This window comes from Rattus norvegicus, chromosome 2, assembly GCF_036323735.1.
Source record: "Rattus norvegicus strain BN/NHsdMcwi chromosome 2, GRCr8, whole genome shotgun sequence".
NCBI classification, from domain to species: domain Eukaryota; kingdom Metazoa; phylum Chordata; class Mammalia; order Rodentia; family Muridae; genus Rattus; species Rattus norvegicus.
Window position 1 is genome coordinate 39956421 of NC_086020.1, and position 25320 is coordinate 39981740.

General features: G+C 36.9%; 1 protein-coding gene across 5 annotated transcripts in view; it reads right to left on the minus strand.

The window, feature by feature from the left end:
• Positions 1 to 25320, minus strand: part of Ipo11 (importin 11) — a 173170-nt gene that overhangs the window by 53105 nt on the left and 94745 nt on the right. For 3 of the 5 annotated variants that reach the window (XM_063282684.1, XM_063282685.1, XM_063282683.1), the window contains exons 23-27: positions 24025 to 24104; positions 23531 to 23611; positions 9179 to 9274; positions 8287 to 8400; positions 1482 to 1603 (exon numbers count right to left, since the gene is read on the minus strand). In XM_063282684.1, coding sequence (XP_063138754.1) covers positions 1482 to 1603; positions 8287 to 8400; positions 9179 to 9274; positions 23531 to 23611; positions 24025 to 24104 — 493 coding nt within the window. Of the gene's footprint in view, positions 1 to 1481; positions 1604 to 8286; positions 8401 to 9178; positions 9275 to 23530; positions 23612 to 24024; positions 24105 to 24293; positions 24321 to 25320 lie in introns of all 5 variants that reach the window. The other 2 variants (XM_063282682.1, XM_063282686.1) reach the window with 1 other exon arrangement.

Sequence of the window (25320 nt, forward strand, 5' to 3'; positions counted from 1 at the left end):
AATTCCACCAAAACTCCTGAGGCAGGAGATCAAGGAGGGTCTACACGAACTTGAACCTCTAGCCTCCTACACTGTGAATCAGACCCTGTTTCTTTTTATAAAGCATCTATCCTTGGTGCCTTTTCCAAAACTATACAAAAAAAGTAACTCTTTGAAATCTACTTTTCTACCTTACAATATTACAAGTCTAATGTATTTTTTAAAAAAATCACCAAAAACATCTAGATGTGGTGGTACACACTTGAATTCCAGCAGTCAAAAACCAGAAGTGCAGAAAATTTTTTCACAAAGCATTTTTTCCAGGAAAGCAAGACATACATTTTGCTGCTTTACTGATCCCTGTTTAAATCAATCAATGAGCTTACATTAACCACTCCCCAATGGGACACACTTGAAGCTAAAACAAATAAAATTCAAAATTCATATGTCATATGTCTATGTGAAACTCTTAAAAACACACATACTAAATGGATTGCCAGTTTAGAGTGGATACCAAAGGATTACTATCATTTGTTTCTTCAGAGTATGGTTTGCTTAACCTATGAGTTTTAAGAAAAATCCCTTTGAAAACATGAAAATAAGACATAAGTAAATAAGCCTATACATTATTTTCATTAAAAAATCAGCTGAGGGAACTACTACCCTCTGTGCATATGTACTATAAGCCTTTTAAAGGCAGAGGAATTCAAACTGAACATTCAGAATTTGTAAAGTATTTTAGCTATGAAACTGTTAAAACAGAAAGGAAATTATACTGAACAGCTGCAAAAAAATTAGTAGGCTCGTGGCATTAATTTATCATTAGGTAATGAGTCTCTGGAAAAATCCCTAAAATATAAAGATCATCATATACTGACGTCATCTTCCTCACAGTCTCAGTCTGTAGAGACGCCTTTATGTCTTTAAAATTCAATCTAAAGTTGTGTGTACTGGAGAGGAGGGGTGGGAGTGGGGGTCCTTGCAGAGTGGCTGCAGCAAGAAAGATGGAAAGAAAGGTACTCGCCATCTACAGGTGGTGACCTGAGAACTCCCCGTGTGTGTTCGCCCTGAAGCTGTGGCTCAGGAGGCATGCTCCTCAGGCAGCACAGACATCCTCACAGTCACTTGATTATTTGTTCTGTTTTCCTTTAAGGTTTTCTTTCTGTGGTCCAGGCTGCATAGTGAGCCTCCAGAGTGTTGGGATTGTAAGTGCATGTCACAACACCAAGCTTTGTATGCCTTAAAGAAAACAGCTTTGGGCTAAAAAGCTGGCTCAGGGCTTAAGAGAACTGGCTGCTCTTCCAGAGGACCTGGGTTCTCAGCACACACATGGTGGCTCACAAGCCATCTTTAACTCCAGTTCCAGGGGATCTAACACCCTTTTTATGGCTTCCATGGCCATTGCACACACATGGTGAATACATACATATTCAGGAAAATCACCTACACACATGAAAATATAGGAAAGGAAAAAGAAAGAAATCAAGATTTCATTTCCATACCTATTGTCAGAAGGCAGAAGAGAAAGTAAAGCCAAAGCTGAAAGTTTCTTTCTCTCGGGCTGTGTGATGTTGTCCATTCGATCAACCCACATTTCAATCACATTTCCTAAAAGCTGATCCATCTGAAAGAAAGGAGACAGACACCTCACAATATCTGAAATTTTGTTTGAACATGAGTAAGTGTTGTCGATGACTAAAACCTGAGAAATGGTTAAAGTTCAAGTGCACAAACACAAGGTCATGGAATTTGGGACAAGCTTTGGTTTGGAGAGAAAGTTAAAAAAAACCAAAAGCTAACTACAATTGATCATGAGAGACAAAGACAAGTATTCAAAACCTTTATGTAGCCAATGGTATTTTGAGTAATATCACTTAATAAATAAATCAAGACCGTCTTCCTGATATACTGAAAAAGTACACATATTTGTATTTAGATGATAATTTCTTTCAAATTGATGATTACTGTTCAATGTTCTGTAATCTGCGAGTCTGATTTGTTATGCCGCCTCTCAGAGGACCCGATTAACTGCAATCCTAACCTGCAGTCAAAGGAAAAGAAACAAATCATTCCCTATAACAGCTATAAAAATCAATGAAACCGAAGGTGAACTAAATGAACATATTACCAAACAGGAGAGATGGCTGAGTCTGTGCTGACTCGGCAGGCGGGCAAAGGTGCTCACTGATGTCCCAACACAAGGGTAGACACCGCTATGAAAGAAAGGCTTGTAGGTCTGAGTAACATCCTCAGAGAGATGGATATCCTTCTCTCTTTCCCTCCCTGGTAAAGATCAAGAAAACTGATCTATTTGTGAGGTTTATTTATACATAGGTTTCTACTTTTATTTTAAGGAAATAAATATTTAACGCTAAACCTCTACCTTAAAAATCTGGACATCCCAGTTGCATATGTAGCAGAGGATGGCCTTGCTGGCCACCAATGGAAGGAGAAGCCCTTGGTCCTGCCATAGTAGACACCCCCCACCTGCCCACCCCATGTAGGGGAATTGGGAGGGGGTAGATGGGGAGGGGAACACCCTCATAGAAGAAGGGGAGGGGGAGGGGAGGGGGGCTTATGTCCGGAAAACCAGGAAAGGGAATATATTTGAAATGTAAAAGAAATAATATCCAGTAAAAAGAAAAAAAAATCCAGTAAAAGAAAAAAAAAAAAGAAATGTAAATAAATCTAATTTAAAAAAAATCTGCACCTCAAAAAAAAAAAATCTGGACATCCTGTCTTCTCTTTCCCCCCTTTGTCTGTTAGCTCTCCCCCCCACCCCCAATAAAACTCTCTCACACGCAAGAAAAAAATCTGGACATATAAAATCCATTCTTATTCTTTTCCACTTTAAGACCACTACATTTTTCCTAGTTAGCAGTTACATCATTTCTAATGCACAGGCAAGCAACTGCTAGTTGAAATCTATTTATATGTGAGTTCCTTACACTATGTATTATACCTGAGATGGCCTATGAACTCAAACAATATTTAAAATGATCAAAACAGCAATATCTACATGTTGCTTCAAGAACTACTAAGCTCAACACAGTTCCCAGTTCTAACACTGTAGTCCTCTTCTTAACTCCTTTCCTTACAGTAGGACCCCAAATTTGGGGTGGAATGGAAAATTAAAGTACATATATCTAATACAATATCATGACTTAAGGATTTGAGTCTTGTCCAAAAGATAAATACACTTTTATTTGTCAGTAATTGTGCCACTTAAAAAAAAAAATCAAATAAAAATGACCTTAGCGGTTCCCAGCTCCAAAAAAAAAAAAAAAAAAGAAAAAGAAAAAAAATGACCTTAGATTCGTATGTATTTTTAAAAGATTTTTAAATTATGTGTATATGAGGGCATCTGTGCTGGGTTTGTGCACACTCTAATAAAGTACTCAGGGAACCCAGAAAAGGGCCCTGGATTCCCATAGTTGGAGTTATAGGCAGCTGTGAGCTGTCAGTGTGGGTATGGAAAACTGGACTCAGGTCCTCAACAAGAACAGTCTATGCTGGAAACTGCTAAGCCGTCACTCTAGGCTCTGTATGTTATTTCAATAATTACTAGGATATATTAGGACATACATCACTATGACACTGTTTAAAACCTACTTACTAAGTAAGCAGAACAGGTGATAGCACACCATTAGGTTTAGAGGTGTTGCAACATTATCACTATGACACTCGATCAAGTCAGGTTAGTTTATACCTGGAGCACAACAATCTAATTTACACCACCATGTCCTCATTGCATATCTAATGTAAAATAAATGGTACAGGTGTTATGTGGAAACTTACTAAAATTAATATATGGTAAGCAAAATTTAAAAAGCAAATCACAGTCATTATAAAGGAACTGTGGAGTTCTATGATTGAAATGTAACTAATAATCCAGTACTTGAAAGATTGAGGCAGTGGAACTGCCATGAATTTGGGGCTAGTCTAGCCTTCAGATGAGTTTGAGGGCAGCCTAGTCTACAGAGCAAGGTACTATCTCGAAACATTCCAAACAATGGGAAGATAAAAATGTAATTGATAAAAACGAAGGCTGCATTGATATACACAGCTAAAATAAAATTAAATCAGCAAAACCAAATTATTTCAATGTAATTTTATTTAAAACACATTTATTATAAAAATATTTAATAAACAGCAACATTTAACAGTAAGCTGGGCAGCAGGAACCTTAGTCAATAAACGACTGGGATAGTCAGTAAGTTTTTCTAGTGAAGGGTCAAGTATCAAGTATTTCAGCTTTGTGGGCCACATAGTCTCAGTGACAATAACAGCCCAGCATCACCAAAAACAACAGGTAACAAATGAAACGTCATTTGTGCTCCTACAAAAAACTGTAATTTTCATGTCAGTATATATTACCACTGTTTTTATTTTTGAACTGACAAAATATAAAACCTCTTCTTATTTGATGGCCTTCACAAAACCCAAGACACAGGCCGCAGCTCAGCCATGATATAGGAGCAGGCCCAGAATTAAGATAAACACTCAGGGGCGGAGGGCACAAAGTTTTAGGAAGTATTCAAGCCTGGTACCTCACTTGCCTTCGTGATAAACACATTGCTCCCAAAACTGCTGAACACAGAACAAAACCAAAGCTTAGGACACTGGAGCAGATTCCCAGAAAATACAATTTTTACACTAGAATAAAAGTAATAAGGAATCAAAAGAAAAATGAGAGGCTGGGGTGCTCTGGATGAAGGGTAACAGTCTGCAACATGGGAGAGAAAAGCGCTTTTTTTTGGGGGGGGGTGAGATCTACAATTGTATTAAGTATATTAGAGTTAAATTTCAAACATTACAGGAATATTTAATTTTAAGCAGTCCAAGGTGTTTAATAGCTAAATCAGAAAAAGTGTTAACTCTTGCATTAAAAAACAAATGAACAGGGGTTGGGGATTTAGCTCAGTGGTAGAGCGCTTGCCTAGGAAGTGCAAGGCCCTGGGTTCGGTCCCCAGCTCCGAAAAAAAGAACCAAAAAAAAAAAAAAACAAAAACAAAAACAAATGAACAAACAACAACAACAAAAAACTACAAGAGTCATATGTGAGTCAATTGATCTAAAACTTGATTGTATTTTGTTCATCTTGTGTTCAATTCATTCACTTACTGCATTCATTTTTCAAAGGTAAGGTATTATTATGGAATGGAATTTTTAGCTGATAACCAAACTAAAATATTCAAGATAAATACGGAAAAGATTTCTGAATTAATAATAAAATGGAGAATAAAGTGCCTCGATCATCAGGAAATTGTAGTACCTGTACAAACGCTGAGGTCATTATGGACGGTTAGTGAAGACTGGCAGAGAACTGCAGTAAGTATTTGGATGAAATGATAACAAATACCCAAAAAGCATGTGTGTAGAATTTACAAAAAGAACAAACTGGATTCCTCTATGTATTTAAATAGAACAGCAATTCCAGAGACACTAACATTTAATACAGATCCAACAAGATGATAATAGCAGGTAATAAGTAAGATAAAATAAGCAATGTGATCAAAAGTCCACACACATCAGTTCAAAAGTCAGAATTGCATGCAATCCTTATGCTATTAGTAGGTTATCCAGAATCTCTTAATATAAAGCGCTTTCAAGAAACTGCAAAAAAAAAAACCAACCAACCAACCAACCAAACAAACAAACAAAAAAAACCCACAGTGAAAGCCTAGGACCATGGAGTCCTAAAAGGAATAGAAGAGATTAAAGAGTAAAGGACTAGATTATAGTAAACTGTTTTTTGTAAGGAAATACCCATTATGAGTTAAAACTCAAATCTAACTCGAAAAGAAATATCTTGAAGAGGTTCAATAACACACAATCTGGATCCCAGAACAACACAGAAGTAGCTAGACATAATAGCCTAAACATGGAAATCCCAAATTATTCCTTTTATATTCTATTCCGACTTCTGGTACAAACAAATGACCTGTCAACAGGACAAATAAGGTCAAGGCTAAATTTCCTGTTCCTCTGTAAAGCAGGGCCAAAGACAGTTCCAGCATTGCCACTGTTGATAAAATGCAGTGAGGGAACCTAATATCCAGGCAGACAGGAGCTTACACATCAAGAGATGTCAACACTAGACTGAAACACACACACACACACACACACACACACACACACACACACAGAGTTAAAACTCAAACAATAAAATACAGAGCTGAAGAGATGGTTCAGTAGGCAAGTGCACAGGCCATCCTGCTTTTTCAGAGGCCATGAGTTTGAGTCCCAGCACCTACAATCAGGCAGCTGGCAACCACCTGGTACTCCAGCTCTATGCAACTCTGACGCCTCTGGCCTCATGGCCACCACACTTAAGTGAACACATCCACACATAGACACACACACACAAACAAAATTAAAAACAAAAAAACCTTTCAAATTAAAATTTAAAAAAAGTACAAAATTAGGAAACAAAGCAAGGAAAATTAAGGTTGGAAGAAGCTAAAGATAAAGAATAGTAGATCGTTTCCATAATAAAACTTAAAATCTCAAGTTTAAAAAGTATTTGCTTTCAAAGTTACAAAATGTGAATGGGATAAGTGTTACAGGTTGATTTGATTATATGAGAACTAAAACTAGGTTATTTTAAGTGTCCAATAAGAACTGTAATTTTAATATTTATATTTTAAAGCATTTTTAAAAGCTCATAATTCTCTCTGTTTAATTGCAGTTAAGTCACTTAATAATATCTTACTAAAATACAATTGAATTTAACCAGATCCAATGTTGATACAGAACTACAGGTCATTGTATTTTTCTAATTAAAAGCTGTTTTGTTAATGCAGTTGATAGCTTTTCTGTTCCCACAGTAAGTTGGTTGTATTTCTAGCACAATGCTTACATAATTAAAGCATTTAAGTACTTTTCCCCTTAAAAGAGACTATGAGCTTTCTAGTCACCTCTACCCAGTGCCTAGCAAGGACTCTACTGTGGAAAGAGTGAGAGCAGAGGACTGAGCCCCTGAGACATTAGACTGACACAGAGCAGTGGGCTGCACTCCAACTCAGCCATACACTCACAGAGGGACTTTCACCAGCTCTCTAATATTTCCCATTTATGAGCTAGGACTACAAACGTTATCACTGAGTTCTTGTGGATTTAAAAATACTATTTCCAAAAACACATCAAATTTATGCTGAAAAGTATACTGCCAGAATCACTAAAAGATTTTACTGAATTAAACTGAAAAACTTTTTTTTTTTTTTTGGTTCTTTTTTTCGGAGCTGGGGGACCGAACCCAGGGCCTTGTGCTTCCTAGGTAAGCGCTCTACCACTGAGCTAAATCCCCAGCCCCCTGAAAAACTTTTAAGTAGTCCTTATCCTGGTTAAAAACAATAGACTAATGAAAACATTTCTTCTAGCAACTCACCGAAACAAAGGCTAGGATTTCAAATTTGTGGTTTAATTCTCCATGGCAATCTTTCCACTTATTTAGGTAACAGACTGCATCATTACCTCCCTCCAGTCTAAATACATGGATTGAAAACTTCAAAGTCTTGCAGAATATTACATATGCTATTTAGTCACACAACTGATTTTTAAATACATTTATGTTGTTTCAAAAGTTACCTTCCATTATAATGAGAACAGAAACTTCCTCATCCATGATTTTAAATTAAATTCATTACAGGGAGGAAATATGATAGTTCATGAATATATGCAAAGTTTTCCTGTTTGAGATTATGAAGTAGTAAAGAAAAACCATGGACATAATAAGTCAAAATTCTATGCTATAGCTAAGTAAAAATTAAATTACTAATATTGGATTAGAACAAACTACTAGACTTTACCTGCTATTTACAGGACCATTGTTCTTACTTTTTAAAAAAAGAAAAAAAAAGACGGGGCTGGGGATTTAGCTCAGTGGTAGAGCGCTTACCTAGGAAGCGCAAGGCCCTGGGTTCGGTCCCCAGCTCCGAAAAAAAGAACCAAAAAAAAAAAAAAAAAAAGATTTATTTATTGTATATATGTGAGTACAGTATCACTCTCTTCAGACACACCAGAAAAGGGCATTGGATCCCATTACAGATGGTTGTGAGCTGCTGGGAATTAAACTCAGGACCTCTGGAAGAGCAATCAGTTCTCTTAACTGCTGAGCCATCTCTCCAGTCTCACTGTTCTTATGTCTACTCCAGGCAACAGGTAAAATCCATATTGTTAAAAGACTTAAAATGTAAAGAGCTCAATGCTTCAAAAGAACTGATGCAAAAATTCTCTATTTCATCCACTATCTCCAATATATACATGGTCACAGACTTCTTAACTTTTAAGCATGCAGACTCTTACCTCCTGATTAAACTCATGTCCCATCTCATTGAGAAGTGAAGAAAAGAAACTGGCATTCTGTAGTAAGACTCGACCCATAACAGCAAGATAGATGGACATCACTACTGGATACCTCTGCACAATTAAAATACAGGGCATGTAAATTTGTGTTAAGGTACTTTTAAAGGTATTTAAAAAAAAATCAACGATACGGTATCAACAGTTTAAAAATAACATTTTCCTTCAGGGACATAAAACAACATTTTTCTTTGTGTTGCTCTGTGTAGTATAATCTGTCAATATTGCTTGAATTCTTACAAAGTTTCTAAATAACTATATGTGTGTTATATCTCTATATCACTACTAGTTATCGTTACACAAATTAGGGCTGAAATTAGGGACCAGAGAGATGGCTAAAGTGGTAAAGTGTCTGCTGTAGAAGTAGGGTTTGTTCATAAGCCAGTCTAGACAATTGGAAAAATCCAGGTAGTGTGGGGGGACGGATGCACAGGGATAGGTAGGGAGAGGGATGGGGGAGGGAAAGAAGCAGGGGGAGAGAGAGGGAGAAAGAGAGAGAGAGAGAGACACTGATCCTACTTCAAAAAATAAAGTGGAGAGTAATTAGGAAAAGGCACAACATAGCCTCTGGCCTCCACATGCACACAAAAACACATATGCACCAATACCCACCCTACGCACAAACAGACACCAAAAAATCTATAGTTTTTATATGAGGAAATATATAGCAAATTATGTTATTATCCTCAAAATTTACCCAACTAAATATGATCCAAATCATAAAGCTTTCATTTCACAATCATCAATGACAAAAAGATGTAGTTTTTCTAATGCAAAAGAGTAAAGGAGCTGGAGTCCTATACTGCATAGGACAGGACGTTCAAGACCATCTTACCTCGCCTTCAATAACACCTCTGAAAACATAGGGTAGAATTCGTTGAAACATCTGTGGGCCCAATACTGGATTCACTTTAAGGGTATTTTCCACAACCTAAATCCCAGAAAAACACATGGTAATATTCAACTGTGCAATTCATTATTTCACACAAAACACAGATTAGTAAACAAAGCAATAAATTAAGTAACAGACAAAACTAGAAAGCATATGTAAATTCATGAGATATGCAATACTCTGGCACTAGACAAACTTTCACAAGATAATGTATTTTAAAAAACCCATAATCCGACATAAAGTATGTACTACTTAGGCACAGCTATATACTTGCCATCACATTTAATCATTTTATGATAACATAAATACACGCAGTTTATGATGTTCTGGCCCTTGCGATATAAACAGAATCCTTACAGTAACCAACAAACAGAAGCAGCAAAGGGCATGTCAAATGTTCTTCTATGGTGATCTTGAATTCTATTATGTTTTGCTTTGATTAGATTGTTTTTATTTTCTACAATTTAAGACAGGGTCTTGCTATGTAGTCCAGGCTGCCTGCCTCTGTCTCCTGAGTGTTAGAACTGCAGGTATATTTATTTCATCACACCTAACAAAAGCACTGCTTTTATTACTGGAAAAATGACCACAAAACCAATACTGTAAAGAATGATACTGTAGAGTTAGGTTTATCAATAAATTATTAGGAGAGGGAATGTTTCATATATATTTCACCTTAGTGACTGGTCAGACCAGACAATACTGAACCCTGGGGGGCTGAGAAACACCCAGAGTAATTTCATATACCACTCGCCATTTCTGCCCCCTTAAAAGCAGAGGAAAGAGCTAGAACCATACACTTTCAGGAAGGAGAAAAGAGAAGCTAAAAACAAGGTGAGAGACAATAAAGACTGAAAAGGAAGATGACAAGAATGCTGGAGAAAAGTTCATTGAACACCTAAGTGGCTGATACACTCGAGTCTTAATATCTGGACCACTGGCCTTCACCCCAAAAGAAGAGCAGTGAATGTTGTGTAGAAAATAAGAATGAGTCTAGAACAAAGGGGACTCCTCAGTGATAAGAATAAATAAAAAAGTCATGCTCAAGGAAACCACTGTCAAACTTCAGAAAACATAAAGTAAGGAGGGTCACAACTTTGGAGAAGGGCTTGGAGGAAAAAGCCAATGGGACTCTGGAAGACAGATTTTTCAAGGACATTAGCAGAATAGTTGTGTCTGAATATAAGCTCAAGTATCTGTCACAGTTTATTGTCTAAGTGATAAAAGAAAAGGATCCTGACTAATCTCCAAGAATTCAAAAGCTTAGGTTATATAAAAATCAATAATCGCAGCTAATTGTCCATCTCACTTTGAGCATGAAAACAAAAATCATAAACACTAAATACCAATTTAGCAAGAAAAATGAGAATACTTCAGCTGGATGGAGGTGAAAAGTGGTCCTCCTAAATATTTTCCATAACTCATGAGGACAGTTCAATGGTATTGTTTACAGATATGAAATACACAAAATAGTTAGCTACAAGCAACATCAGTGCTTATCCCTAAATAAGAAGAAATATCTGGCAAAGGTGTGGCTAATTAAGGCTTTGTAAAGAAGCCTTGGCTATCTAGGTGACTAAATTATATTCTTTAATATTCATATTTAAGTTAACTCAAGGAACCCACAGGAAACTATCTTTGTTTTGGAGAATTAACAGAATAAGAAGTTTCATAGTCTTCTGTATAAGAAGAAACAATTATTCGTGTATGTGTTTAGAAGACTAGATTCTTCCATATAAAGCATTCACGTATTTAAATATATTCAACACCATCATTTGTACATTGCCCTCATAGGCAGACTATAGTCAACATACAAAAAAAAAAATCAATAAATACTTCATCGCTAAGTCTTTGAAATTAAGGTAAAAAACCATAGGTAGAAAAAATAACTGTCTTATATTTTGTAGAGGGCTAGACATGCTGGTGCACAGTCTTAATCCGAGCACTCAGAATGCAGAACTCCAGGAGTTCAAGTTCAGCCTGCTCTACATAACCAGCTCCACTCTGACTAGGGCTCTGACTAGTGAGACACATTTGTAACAACCAAACAACAAATATTATATACAAAAATGTCATTTTTTGACTTTAAAAGGGGGTATGGATTACAGTTACAAAAATTATCAAGAGAACTGGTAACATACAGAAAGAGTTGACTAGAAGACCCAAGATACACAATTCTTACATTTTTCCTAGTGCCATGTTTAAATAGAACTGTGGTTCCAAGAATAATTATGACATGTGTTTAAACATGTTAAATTTGAGATACACGTGTGGGAAATCACAGGGAATAATTGTGTATTTCTCTTAATGAAAAATATACACAATAATAACTTTATTTCTATTATACAAATTTCTGAATTTTAAAATGATAATGCCAGAATTACTAAAAGCAGCAACATTATAAAATTTCAATTTGACTGCTTTCTTTTCATTCTTATGTTATGGTCCACTGTAATTACTATATAATATGTAACTTGAAGTATTCTTAGGTGACTGCAACAATATCACAATAAATACATATATTTTCACTAAAGAAAAGTTTTCTTAAATTTTTTAGCTCTTAATATTTGATTTAACGTTTTTGTTGTGTTCTCCTGGTGCTGGCTTAGCCCTTTTACTACTTTAAATCATGTCAAACATCTCTGCCAGTCTAAACTCTAGCTTCCAAATTTTCTTCCATTTCCTGCTTGATAACTACTTTTATTAACTAGATATTCTGCTTCATTTCCATTTTCCTTTTACTCTTTAAACAGATGAATATTGTAAACAATGCTATAGCCTTATCCTCTCAAAAATCACTGTAAAGCTATGGAGGTTTTCTTCATTTGAGACTGACATACTTTTTCAGTCATGGTTGGATATGCCTCCATTTATCGTCATTTTTTCCCTTTTCTTATTGGATATATTAATTATTTACATTTCAAATGTTATCCAACATTCTTTCCAAGTTTCTCCTCCAGAAACCCCCTATCCCATCCCCCACTCCCTACTTCTATGAGGGTTGTCCCCCACCTACCCACCCACTTCCACCTCCCCACCCTGGAGTAACAGAGAAGATACCTGTCCCAGACTCCACAGAGTAAGTACAGGTGCACACACAAGCATGCCCTGGAATTCCCCTGCACTGGGGCATGAAGACTTCACAGGACAAAGGGCCTCTCCTCCCATTGACACCAGACAAGGCCATCCTCTGCTACATACGCAGCTGGAGCCACGGGTACCTCCACTGTGTACTCTTTGGTTGGTAGTTTAGTCCCTGGGAGCTGGGGGGGGGGGTGGAAGTGGGCTGGTCTGGTTGGTTGGTATTATTGTTCTTCCTATAGGAACTCCTATACATACTTCAGTCCTTTCTCTAACTCCACCATAGGAGATCCCATGCTCAGTCGCATGCTTGGCTGTAAGCTTCACCTCTGTATTTGTCAGGATCTGGCAGAGCCTATCAGGAAACAGCTATATTAGGTTCCTGTCAGCAAGCACTTCTTGGTATCAGCAATAGTGTCTGGGTTGGGTATATGGATGGACGGATCCCAAGGTGAGGCAGTGTCTGGATGGCCTTTCCTTCAGTCTCTGCTCCACACTTTATCCCCATATGTCCTTTAGACAAGAGCAATTCTGGGTTAAATTTGGAAATGAGGAGGTGGCCCCATTCCCCAACCAGGGGCCTTCTGCCCCTTTGTTGGGCATTTTAGCTAATCTCATCCGGGATTGGTTTCTGAAAGACTCTTGCTTTCCTGGCATCTGAGAATTGCTGGTGGCTACCCCCAGTTTCCAATCCCCCATTGCTACACACCTCTGTTCAAATGCCTGACCTTCTGTATATCATCCCTCTCCTCCCACATCTTATCCTGCCCACCTTTTATCCCAACCCCTCCTCTTTCCCTCCCAAGTCTGTCCTACCCTCTACCTCCCATGAGTATTTTATTCCCCCTTCTAAGAAGGACAGAAGCACCCACATTTTTGGTCTTCCTTCTTCTTGAGCTTCATATAGTCTGTGAATTGTGTCTTGGGTATTCCGAACATTTGGGCTAATATCCATTTATCAGTGAGGACATATCATGCATACTCTTCTGTGACTGGGTTTACCTCACTCAGGATATTTTCTAATTCCATCAATTTGCATAAAAATTTCATGAAGTCATTGTTTTTAGTAGCTGAGTGGTACTTCATTGTGGAAATGTACATTTTCTGTATCCATTCCTATGTTGAGGGACATCTGGGCTTTTTCCAGTGTTTGGATATTTTAACTAAGGCTGCTATGAACAGAGTGGAGCAGGTGTCCTTGTTATATGTTGGAGTATCTTTTGGGTATATGCCCAGGAGTGGAATAGCTAGGTCGAATTTTCTGAGGAACTGCAAGCCAACAGTGGAGGAATGTTCCTTTCCCCACATACTCACCAGCATCTGTTGTCCCTGAGTTTTTGATCATAGGGATTCTGACTGGTGTGAAGTGAAAATTCAGGGTTGTTTTGATTTGCATGTCCCTGATGACTAAGGATGTAGAACATTTCTTTAGGTGTTTCTTAGCTATTTGATATTCCTCAGTTGAGAATTCTTTGTTTAGCTCTATACCCAATTTTTAATAGGGTTACTTGGTTCTCTGGAGTCTATCAATATATGATTGTTAAAGATCTTTTCCCAATTTCTTGGTTGCTGTTTTGTCCTATTGACAGTGTCCTTTGCCTTGCAATTTTAGGAGGTCCTATATGTCGATTCTTAATCTTAGATCCTGGACTATTGGTGTTCTGTTTAGACATTTCCCCCTGTGTCGATGTGTTCCAGGCTCTTCCGCACTCTCTCTTCCATTGGTTTCAGTGTATCTGTTTTTAGGTGGATGTCCTTGATCCACTTGGACTTGAACTTTGTACAAGAAGATAAGAATGGATCAATTTGCATTCTTCAACATGCTAACCTCCAGTTGAACCAGCATCTGTTGAAAATGTTCTCTTTCTTCCACTGCATGGTTTTACCTCCTATGTCAAAGATCAAGTGACCGTAGGAATGAGAGTTGATTTCTGAGTCTTCAAAACTATTCCACTGGTCTACCTGCCTCTCTGTACCAATACCATGCAGTTTTTTATACCAACTGATCTGTAATACAGATTGAGCTCAGAGCTGGTGATTCCCGCAGAAGTTCTTTTTTTTTTTTTTAAGATTTATTTATTATATATAAGTACACTGTAGCTGTCTTCAGATACACCAGAAGAGGGCATCAGATCTCATTACAGATGGTTGTGAGCCACCATGTGGTTGCTGGGATTTGAACTCAGTACCTCTGGAAGAGCAGTCAGTGCTCTTAATCACTGAGCCATCTCTCCAGCCCCCGCAGAAGTTCTTTATTGTTGAGAATAGTTTTCACTATCCTAAATTTTTTGTTATTCCAAATGAATCTGCAATTTAGTCTTTCTAACACTATGAAAAATTGAGTTGGAATTTTGATGGGGATTGCATTGAATGTGTAGGTTGCTTTTGGCAACATGCCCATTTTTACTATATTAATTCTGCCAATCCATGGGCATGGGGGAATCTTTCCATCTTCTGAGATCTTCAATTTCTTTCTTCAGAGACTTGAAGTTCTTGTCATGGAATTCTTTCACTCGCAAGAGCGTGGCAAGAGCCACGCTAAGGTATTTTATATTATTTGTGGCTATTGTGAAGGGTCTCGTTTCCTTAATTTTTCTCAACCTGTTTATTCTTTGAGTAGAGGAAGCCTACTGATTCATTTGAGTTAAACTTAAATCAAGCCACTTTGTTGAAGTTATCAGGTTTAGGAATTCTCTGGTGAAATTTTTGGGGTCACTTAAGTATACTATCATATCATCTGCAAATACTGATATTTTGACCTATTCCTTTCCTGTTGTATCCCTTTGACCTCTTTTTGTTGTCTGATTGCTCGGGCTAAAACTTGAATAGGTAGGGAGAGAGTGGACAGCATTGTTTAGTCCCTGATTTTAGTGGGATTGCTTCAAGTTTCTCTACATTTAGTTTAATGCTGGCTACTGGCTTGCTGTATATTGCTTGTCAAATGCTTTCTCAGCAATTAATGAGATGATTATACAGTTTTTTTTCCTTTAAGTTTGTTTACATAGTGGATTATGTTGATGGATTTCCATATATTAAACTACCCCTGCATCCCTGAGATGAAGCTTACTTGATCATGAAGGATGATCATTTTGATGTGTTCTTAGATTTGGTGTGCTAACATTTTACTGAGTATTTTTGCATCAATATTCATAAGAGCAATTGGTCTGAAGTTCTCTTTCTACGTTGGGTCTTTGTGTAGTTTACGTATAAGTGTAATTGTGGCTTCATAGAAGGAACTGGATAGTGTTCTTTGTTTCTATTTTGTGGACTAGGTTGAAGAATATTTTATTAGGTATTCTTTGAAGGTCTGATAGAATTTTGCAGTAAACCCAGTGGTCTTGGTCTTTTACTGGTTGGGAGAGTTTTAATGACTGCTTCTATTTCTTTAGGAGTTATGGGACTGTTTAGATGGTTTATCTGATCCTGATTTAACTTTGGTACCTGGTATCTGTCTAGAAAATTATCAATTTCATCCAGATTTTCCAGTTTTGTTGAATATAAGCTTTTGTAGTAGGATCTGATGATATTTTTAATTTCCTCAGATTCTGTTGTTATGTCTCCCTTTTCATTTCTGATTTTGCTAATTTGGATACAGTCCCTGTGACCTCTGGTTAGTTTGGCTAAGGGTTTATCATCTTGTTGATTTTCTCAGAGAACCAGCTCCTGGTGTTGTTGATTATTTATATAGTTTTTTGTTTCTACTTATTGATTTCCACTATGAGTTTGATTATTTCCTGCCACCTATTCCTCTTTGGTATATCTGCCCGTTTTTGTTGTTGTTGTTCTGGAGCTTTTAGGTGTGCTGTCAAGCTGCTGACATATGCTCTCTCCTGTTTCTTTTTGGAGGCACTCAGAGCTATGAGTTTTCCTCTTAGCACAGCTTTCATTGTGTCCCATACGTTTGGGTATGTTGTGCCTTCATTTTCATTAAATTCTAAAAAGTCTTTAATTTCTTTATTTCTTCCCTGACCAAGTTATCATTGAGTAAAGCATTGTTCATCTTCCATGTGTATGTGGCTTTCTATTGTTTTTGTTGTTATTGAAGACCAGCCTTAGTCCGTGGTGATCTGATAGGATGCATGGGATTATTAAAATCTATTTGTACCTGTTGGGCCTATTTTGTGACCAATTATATGGTCAATTTTGGAGAAGGTACCATAAGGTGTTGAGAAGAAGGTATATTCTTTTGTTTTAGGATGAAATGTTCTATAGATATAGCTTAAATCCATTTGGTTCATAACTTCTGTTAGTTTCACTCTATCTCTGTTTAGTTTCTGTTTCCATGATCTGTCCATTGATGAGAGTGGAGTGTTGAAGTCTCCCACTATTATTGTGTGAGGTGCAAGGTGTGCTTTGAGCTTTAGTAAGGTTTCTTTCATGAATGTAGGTGCCCTTGAATTTGGAACACAGCTATTCAGGACTGTACATTCATCTTGGTGGATTTCTCCTTTGAAGTGTCCTTCCTTTTCTTTTTTGATGACTTTTGGTTGAAAGTCGATTTTATTCAATATTAGAATGGCTACTCCGGCTTGTTTCTTGGGACCATTTGCCTCAAAGTTGTTTTCCAGCCTTTTACTCTGAGGTAGTGTCTGTCTTTGTCTCTAGGGTGTGTTTCCTGTATGCAGCAAAATGCTGGGTCCTCTTTAAGTGTCCAGTCTGTGTCTATGTCTTTTTCATTGGGGAATTGAGTCCACTGATGTTAAGGGATATTAAGGAATAGTGATTGTTGTTTCCTGTTATTTTTGTTGTTAGAGGTGGAATTATGTTTGTGTGTCTCTCTTCTTTGGGTTCGTTGCAAGATTACTTTCTTGCTTTTTCTAGGGTGTAGTTTCCCTCCTTCTGTTGGAGTTTTCCATCTATTATCCTTTGTAGGGCTGGATTTGTGAAAAGATATTGTGTAAATATGGTATTGTAATGGAATACCTTGGTTTCTCCATCTGTGGTAACTGAGAGTTTTGCTGGGTATAGTAGCCTGGGCTGGTATTTGTGATCCCTTCAGTCTGTATGACATCTGACCAGGATCTTCTGGCTTTCATAGTCTCTGGTGAGAGGTCTGGTGTAATTTTGATAGGTCTGCTTTTGTATGTTACTTGACCTTTTTTCCCTTACTGCTTTGAATATTGTCTTTGTTTTGTATAGTTGGTGTTTTGATTATTATGTGACGGGAGGAATTTCTTTTCTGATCTAATATATTTAGAGCTCTGTAGGCTTCTTGTATGTTCATGTGAATTCTTTCTTTAGGTTAGGGAAGTTTTCTTCTACAATTTTGTTGAAGATATTTACTGGCCCTTTAAGTTGGGAATCTTTGCTCTCTTCTATACCTACTATCCTTAGATTTGAGCTTTTCATTGTGTCCTGGATTTCCTGGATGTTTTGGACTAAGAACATTTTGCATTTTGCATTTTCTTTGATGACTATTTAAATGTTTTCTTTGGTATCTTTTGCCCCTGAGATTCTCTCTTCTATCTCTTGTATTCTGTTGGTGATGCTTGCGTCTTTGACTCCTGATCTCTTTCCTAGATTTTCTATCTCCAGGGTTGTCTCCCTTTGTGATTTCTTTATTGTTTCTATTTCCATTTTTAGATTTTGGATGTTTTTGTTCAATTCCTTCACCTGTTTGATGTGTTTTCCTATAATTCTTTAAGGGGTTTTTGTGTTTCCTCTTTAAGGGCTTCTACTTGTTTACCTGTGTTCTCCTATATTTCTATAAGGGAGTTATTTATGTCCTTCTGAAGCTCCTCTACCATCATAATGAGATGTGATTTTTAAATCTGAATCTTGCTTTTCTGGTGTGTTATGGTATCTGGGACTTGGTTTGGTGGGAGAACTAGGTTCTGATGCTGCCAAGTAGCCTTGGTTTCTGTTGCTTAGGTTTCTCTGATTGCCTCTCGCCACCTGTTTATTTCTGGTGTTCGTTGGTCTTGTTGTCTCTCATGGGTGCTTGTTGTTCCTCTTAGCCTATGATATTAGGTGTGTCAGCACTCCTGGAGATTTGGGTGTGGAGAGCTGTCTCACTGCGTTTGTTCCAGGGCTCTGATGGAAACTAAAAGAATCCTGTACCTGGCTGGCCCATGGTTTCTGTGCCCTGTGGCTCCTGGAAGGTCCTTCTTCAGTCAGTTACTGGAACAAAAGTAGTGGCCTCACCTGACAACTTAGGAGTGACAATACTCCTGGAAGAGCAGCTCCAGGGCACAGATGTAGACTGGAAGGCCTTCGGGGTTTTTTTGTTTGTTTGTTTTATTGTTTTTTGTTTTTTAAAGTCAGCAGTGTTCCAATTCAACTAGAACTTGCTGCACTATAGTTCTCAATCTACTACTTTTTACGATATACCTAGAAGAGATTTCTTCTAAACCAAAAATGTAACTTCTTCCTAAGACAACATTCTTGATTTGGCCCTACACTGAATGAAAAAATTACTGACTGTAAATCTTAATAGCAGAATGTCTATGCTTACTTACATCATGACTCCAATACTAGCTTTCTGACCTTGAACAAATCGTTTACCTCTGTTATTTAATTTTTTCATCTAAAACAATGAAAAAATAACAGTACTATGATCTTGTTTACATAAAGATAAAGTACTTTCTATGTGGCTAGAAATATGTAGGATATAATAAATGGTGTGTTATTTGTTATAGAATTAGACAAAAATAGTTAATTCATTGTTAGCCTTATCATAGTGAAGGAAAGGAGGTTAGTTTAATAATGCATATGAATCCAAGCTCAAAATGGTACATGTGTACAAATGCATCTGAAATTAATGCTAACAATTTAAATTTAATTATTTTTTATAATATTACGAAACCACTGTAAGTAACCTGTATTGAGTCAAAGAGTTGACTCTAGTTCTGTTCTAAAACACTGACTCCTAAAACAGCCATGCTGGTCCAATTGGTCTCTTGGTCCAATTTTCTTTCTTTTTCTTGAAAAGATTTATTTATTTATTATATATAAGTCCACAGTAGCTGTTTTCAGACACACCGGAAGAGGGCATCGAATCTCATTACAGATGGTTATGAGCCACCATGGAGTTGCTGGGATCTGAACTCAGGACTTCTGGAAGAGCAAACAGGGCTCTTAACCAATGAGCCATCTTTCCAACCCATCCAATTTTCTTAAAAGTATAATTTTATGCTTCAAAGAACAAAGAAGCTACTTGCAAACACTATCAGAAATTACTGGTATACAGCATGTTATATTAAGAAATACAATCTAGGAGATACTGAAAATGAAAATAAGAAGCTAATATTAGGGGCTATAATAGAAGTATAAGAGTTCTCCCAGACTATAAATGAAAGTAGAAAATAAAAATATTTAAGAAAATATTCTTAAAATATCCCTTCACATCTATAGCTCAAAAAATTTACTGATAGGCAATACATTCCTAGGACTCACTTATCCAGTAATTGAATAAACTCATTTCTGTGAATTCAAATCAAACAAAGGTTCAACTACAGCAATGCTTTCTTTCAAATTGCCTTAAACACATATTATCAAGTCCCCAGTATTAAACTCAAGCATTTACAATCTATTAATGATCAACTTTTGGCACTACACTGTTTTAACCTACACTTCATATACAATGTTATAAAAATTTTTCCATATTTGGATAACTATTTGCACCAATTCATTAACAAAAAAAAGGTACAAATGCAGTAGACAGATGGCATTCCTGTTTCCATTTTCAAGCACAATGAAAAAGAAATTGATTTGTTACTAAAATTATGAAGCTAGTGTATAGTATTTCTGTTTGGAATTCTACATAACAAACTTTTTAAAAGATTGTATTATTCTAAAAGCAATAAACAAATATAATTTTAGATGACCAGCTAACACACAATTGTTAATAATATGCTGCTATATTACTAGTCTTGCCTTAAAAAGCAAATTTACCTTAAAGATGTTTTCATGTAATTTGTCATGTATTTATTTACTCCCTTACAAGTGTGTGTGTACCTGCATGAACTTGCAAGTGTGCGCATGCGTGCGCACACAAACACACACACACACACACACACACACACACACACACACACACACACACTAGCATATGTGGAGGGGAGAGTACCACTTTTGGAAGTTGATTCTCTCCTTCCAGCATGTGGGTTCTGGGGTTCAATTCAGGTCATCAGCTTTGGTAGCAAGGAGTGTTACCTGCTGAGCCATTTCAACCAGAACCTGAAGTGCCTCATTTAGTTAAAGAAATTACATAGGGGGGTTGGGGATTTAGCTCAGTGGTAGGGTGCTTGCCAGGCAAGCACAAGGCCCTGGGTTCAGTCCCCAGCTCTGAAAAAAAGAAAAAAAAAAAAAATCAGCAACCAAAGAAATTAGTCTAAAGTATATTTGACTGGCTTTTGTTTTTTGGGTTTTTTTGTTTTGTTTTTTATTTTGTTTTGCCAAAGGGTGACTATAAAATGAGACAACCTTGTAATTAAATTAAAATAGTAACTTTAATATTAGCACACTAGGCAGTGTTTTAATGGTTTTATACATACACGCACACACACACTAATCCACTCCTTGCCCTAGAAATAAATTTGGCAGAACTAGTCTTGTTTTACACACAGAAAATGAGAAGGCAGTAACTGGCTCACATCACATAGCTACGAGGTAATGAGCCCAATATTCTGATGTAGCCCCCAGGCATGCTACCCTCTGGCCATGTTACCTTCCCTCTATTTTGTAAGAGTTCAATCAAAAGCAAGCAATAAAAAGCACTATTTCTTAGAACCTCCTAAAATCTTCCTTACTGAAGTTTCACAATGCCCACACCAAAGAACTCCTCAGTCAGCTTTCAACAGCTACTTCACTACTAATATTGCAAAGAAAAAGCTTGACCAAAAGCAAACAAACAATCAAACAACTTTCAATCCAAGCTTGAAGCTTGGTCTAGAAAGTGTTTAAATATACGAGAGCAGCTTTTTCCTTAATCACTTAGCATATGCTAAATATAATTAAGACTGTTTTGATTTCACGTGCTATATAACAAGGTACAGGGCTTGGTGGGGTAAGTGTTTTTAGCCACAGTTCAGTGCTGATACTGGATACTCTAAATCTTTAACATAAAAACCATTAATACCATGCTATTAAAATCTAAAACAACGTAGAACATACTAACTTTGAATTTTGGATAAGGGAGAATACAGACTAACAGAAGAGTCTAGTAGAGGAAAGATTCTAAAATAGATAATATTAGGATAACATGAAAATTTTCTCTAAGAGTGATAACTTACAGACAATAACAATAATGAATACAAACTAAATGGTCCACAGAATAAAGCATTTACTCAACTATTTCCAGAAAAAAATTCTAACTCCTGACCCACATGGTTAATATATTAACAAATAATATCAAATATACCCAACTTATAAGTCAAACCAATCATGCACACACTTACATAAATATCTAGAATTTGTATGTGTGTGTCCTCCCAAGAACAGACAATACACTCAAAGTGATAACTGGTTATTATTCCTATTAAATCTATAGCATCTATGTATAGGTTAATAGGAAATAAACATTTTATAGTGAAATCCACCAAGAAGATCTAAGATAATACCATAGTTTTCTTAACAAAAATGTCATTGTCACAATAGAAAGACTTTGCCAGGCATAGTGGTGCATGCCTTTAATCCCAGCACTTGGGAGAGAGACGTAGGTGGATCTTTGTGTGTTTAAAGCCAGTCTGGTCAACACGGTGCGTTTTAGCTACATAGTGAGACCCAGTCTAGAAAAACACCAAAAAACTTTTTTAAATTTTAAAAAGACTTTGTCTAGCCAGAATTTAATTCTTTTGACATAGAACACAGCTAAGAAATTAGACATTTAACAGCTATAACTTTCAAATTCCATATGTAAAATATCGATACAGATGTGTGTGTATATATATACATATATATTATGATACAGTTTAATATAGCTATACATTTATTTTTACAGGTGAGCTATTATATTCATATTATAGCATTTCTTTCATAGAAGTTTATATAAAAATAATACATACAATTTACAGGCTATTGGTTCTTAACTATACATGAGCCCAACAAATTCAGCACCCTAACTTTAATAGCTTACTAAAATTAAAACTGCCAGTGAAATTGTTGTCTCAAATGCAGATTAACAAACTGAAAAGCTGTCTGTCCTCAATAGAAGAGCTGTGACTATTGCTGCTTATCATACAGAAGCAAATGTCTGAGTCCCTGTCTGGGAGGCAGGCTGCCATGGTGAGTATGTAGCTCATGACCTTGCTTCCCGTATGTTAAGATACAGGTTTAAACTACACATGGACTGACCCATGGCTCCAGCTGCACATGCAGCACAGGATGGCCTTCTTGAGCACCAATGGAAGGAGAAGCACTTTGGTCCTGCCAAGCCTGGACCACCACCCCCCACCCAGTGTAGGGGAATGTTGGGGATGGGGGGGCAGTAAGGGAGGACGGAAGGGGAAGGGAACACCCTATACAAGAAGGGAAGGGGTAGGGGATAGGGGGGTTATGGACAGGAAACCAGGAAAGGAAATAACATTTGAAATGTAAATAAAAAATATATTCAATAAAATTTAAAATAAATAAATAAAATAAACAACAACAACAACAGCAGCAAAAAAAAAAAAAAGATACAGGTTGAATACCAAGAACACTATCAAAACAACAAGTGAAAATCTACGCTACACCAAATGTTGCTAGATTTAGGACAAATTGGTAAAAAGCTTTTAATTCATTTCTAGCCAATGAAGTTTTAGGATAGACAGTATTCCCATTAGCTACAATTATATTAGAAGGGAGCTGGAGAGATGGCTCAGTGGTTAAGAGCACAGGCTGTTCTTTCAGAGGATCCCCATATGACAGCTCACAATTGGCTGTAATTCCTGTTCAAGAAGATCCAACTCCCTCACACAGACATATATGTAGTCAAATTAACAATGCACATAAAATAAAATTTTATAAATATAAAAGTTATACTTATTTATAAAATTATAAAATAAATAAATTATAAAAATAAGACAAAACAAAAAATTAGAAATCTGAAACTCCATTTTAACGAGACCTCCACGTGACTTGTACACACATTCTAATTTGATGCCTTTGGTACAGACAAAGTGAGCCAAACTGAACACTCTCTAGAATTATATCAGTCTCTCTCCTTTCCAACATCCATACTAAGGACTCCAACCTTACCAAAAACACATGACAATCAATTTAAAATGACAATACCTTGAGCACTTGAACTTGACCTTCTGTAGTAATCTCCGGTAGCAGCTCATAAAAGGACTGGCACAAACCTGCTGCATATGTCTAAAATCCAATCAAAGGTCAATATGTGTAAGCACACAGCTACATTCTTGAAAAGGCAAGAAACTCAATTTGGAAGGCTTCACACTCTATTTGAGAATTGATATTAATGGTCTAAACAAACAATTTCACGAAAGAGCCCTCTAAGGATGAATGAAGAAGACAGACTATAACTTTACTGATACCCTGATTGCTGAATATCCATCTACATACACAGTGCATTTCGTATGCAGTGTCAGTGGAACTGCATGCTGATCTCACCCTCCCTGCAGTGAGAAATACTTACAAGGAAATAAAAGTTCAAGCCGCTAATTAACAGACCAAATCTGAACTTTGAAAAGGTACTTCCTGATACCAAACAAAACCCAAAGCAATAATGTATAATTATTAACAATGCAAAAGGTATTCCGACATACCTGTAAAAATTCCGTTGATGATAAAAAGATATAGCCATTGATGATCTTAAAGCAGGTTCTGAGATTCTCTGAGCTTAATTCTGCCAAAATAGCAATTATTTTTTAAAAGCACAAATTAACTGGCTGTTCAAAATAAAAGTGAAGTGATGACTCATTTTACTTAAAACTGAGTTGCTACAGCAACATGAAGCACTCATTGGCTTTTAACCATGATTACTAGTGTGACACTGACGGTTTATGGTTCCTGAAGCAGCACGCATGCGGCTTACCGTTTGCAAGGCAGCTGGATGGAAGCTCTAGGATAGAAGATCAGACAGGATTGACAATGTTTTATCATCAGACAAAAATAAAAATAGAAATCTCTACAAACACGTGAAAAAGAAAAACTAAGTCACAGCAAGGGTGGTGACACACAATTATAGTTCCAGCACTCAAGAAGTTGAGGCAGGAAGATTGTGAGTTCTATGCCAGCCTGGGTGGAAAAAATAAATAAATAAAAGCAACTTATAAGCTTTCTTTATAAATTTTCATGACTATAATCTATAGTCAGTATTCATAAGCTAGAAGGTATCTAAAAACTGGCAAAACCCTTTAACAGTACTCTCTGCTCACCTTTTACTAATAAAAACAACTGAGAAAGGCATTTCTCCCCATTGGTCCATTCAGAACAAAGCTAAGAAACCATATGGCCTCAGACTTTTCATTTCAAACCAAAATTTTAGTTGGGTCCTATGGTTTCCTGGTGTATAAAGAAAAGTATGTAGAGACCAAGCATATTCAATTCTTAGTGGGGAAGATGGCAGAGTCGGGTCACTGTATGAAGCCAACCATGACAGCGTTTAACCCCGCTCATGAGAAGGTTTAGATAATAGGTCTGGCTGACTTCTCACTCGGCCAGACTGGCACTACACAAAATCCCAAGTTAGGTAGAGTAGAACTCAACAAGGCCTTGGCCAGAGGACAGAAGGACATGCCAAGCACATTTCCTTCCCTCCCTAAAACACTAAAAGACAAGCTTTCTAGGCAGGGAGCAGCAGGCACTGCCTTTGGGGATGGTTGCGTGTCATGCGGGAATAGCAAGGGCTGGTTGGTGAAAACAGACTTTTGGTTACTACTTGAGAATTCTTCTGAATGAAAATTAAAAAAGAAAAGCCCTCCAGAAAAGAAAGTGGGGAGTGAGGAGGGAGGGGATAGAGAGAGGAAGGAGTCTCGAGAGTGATTAATGGCACTAACCATCACTCCCGTCATCTACTCACTGAAAGTTTCTACTGTAATCAATCACAGTTGTGTCAGCTC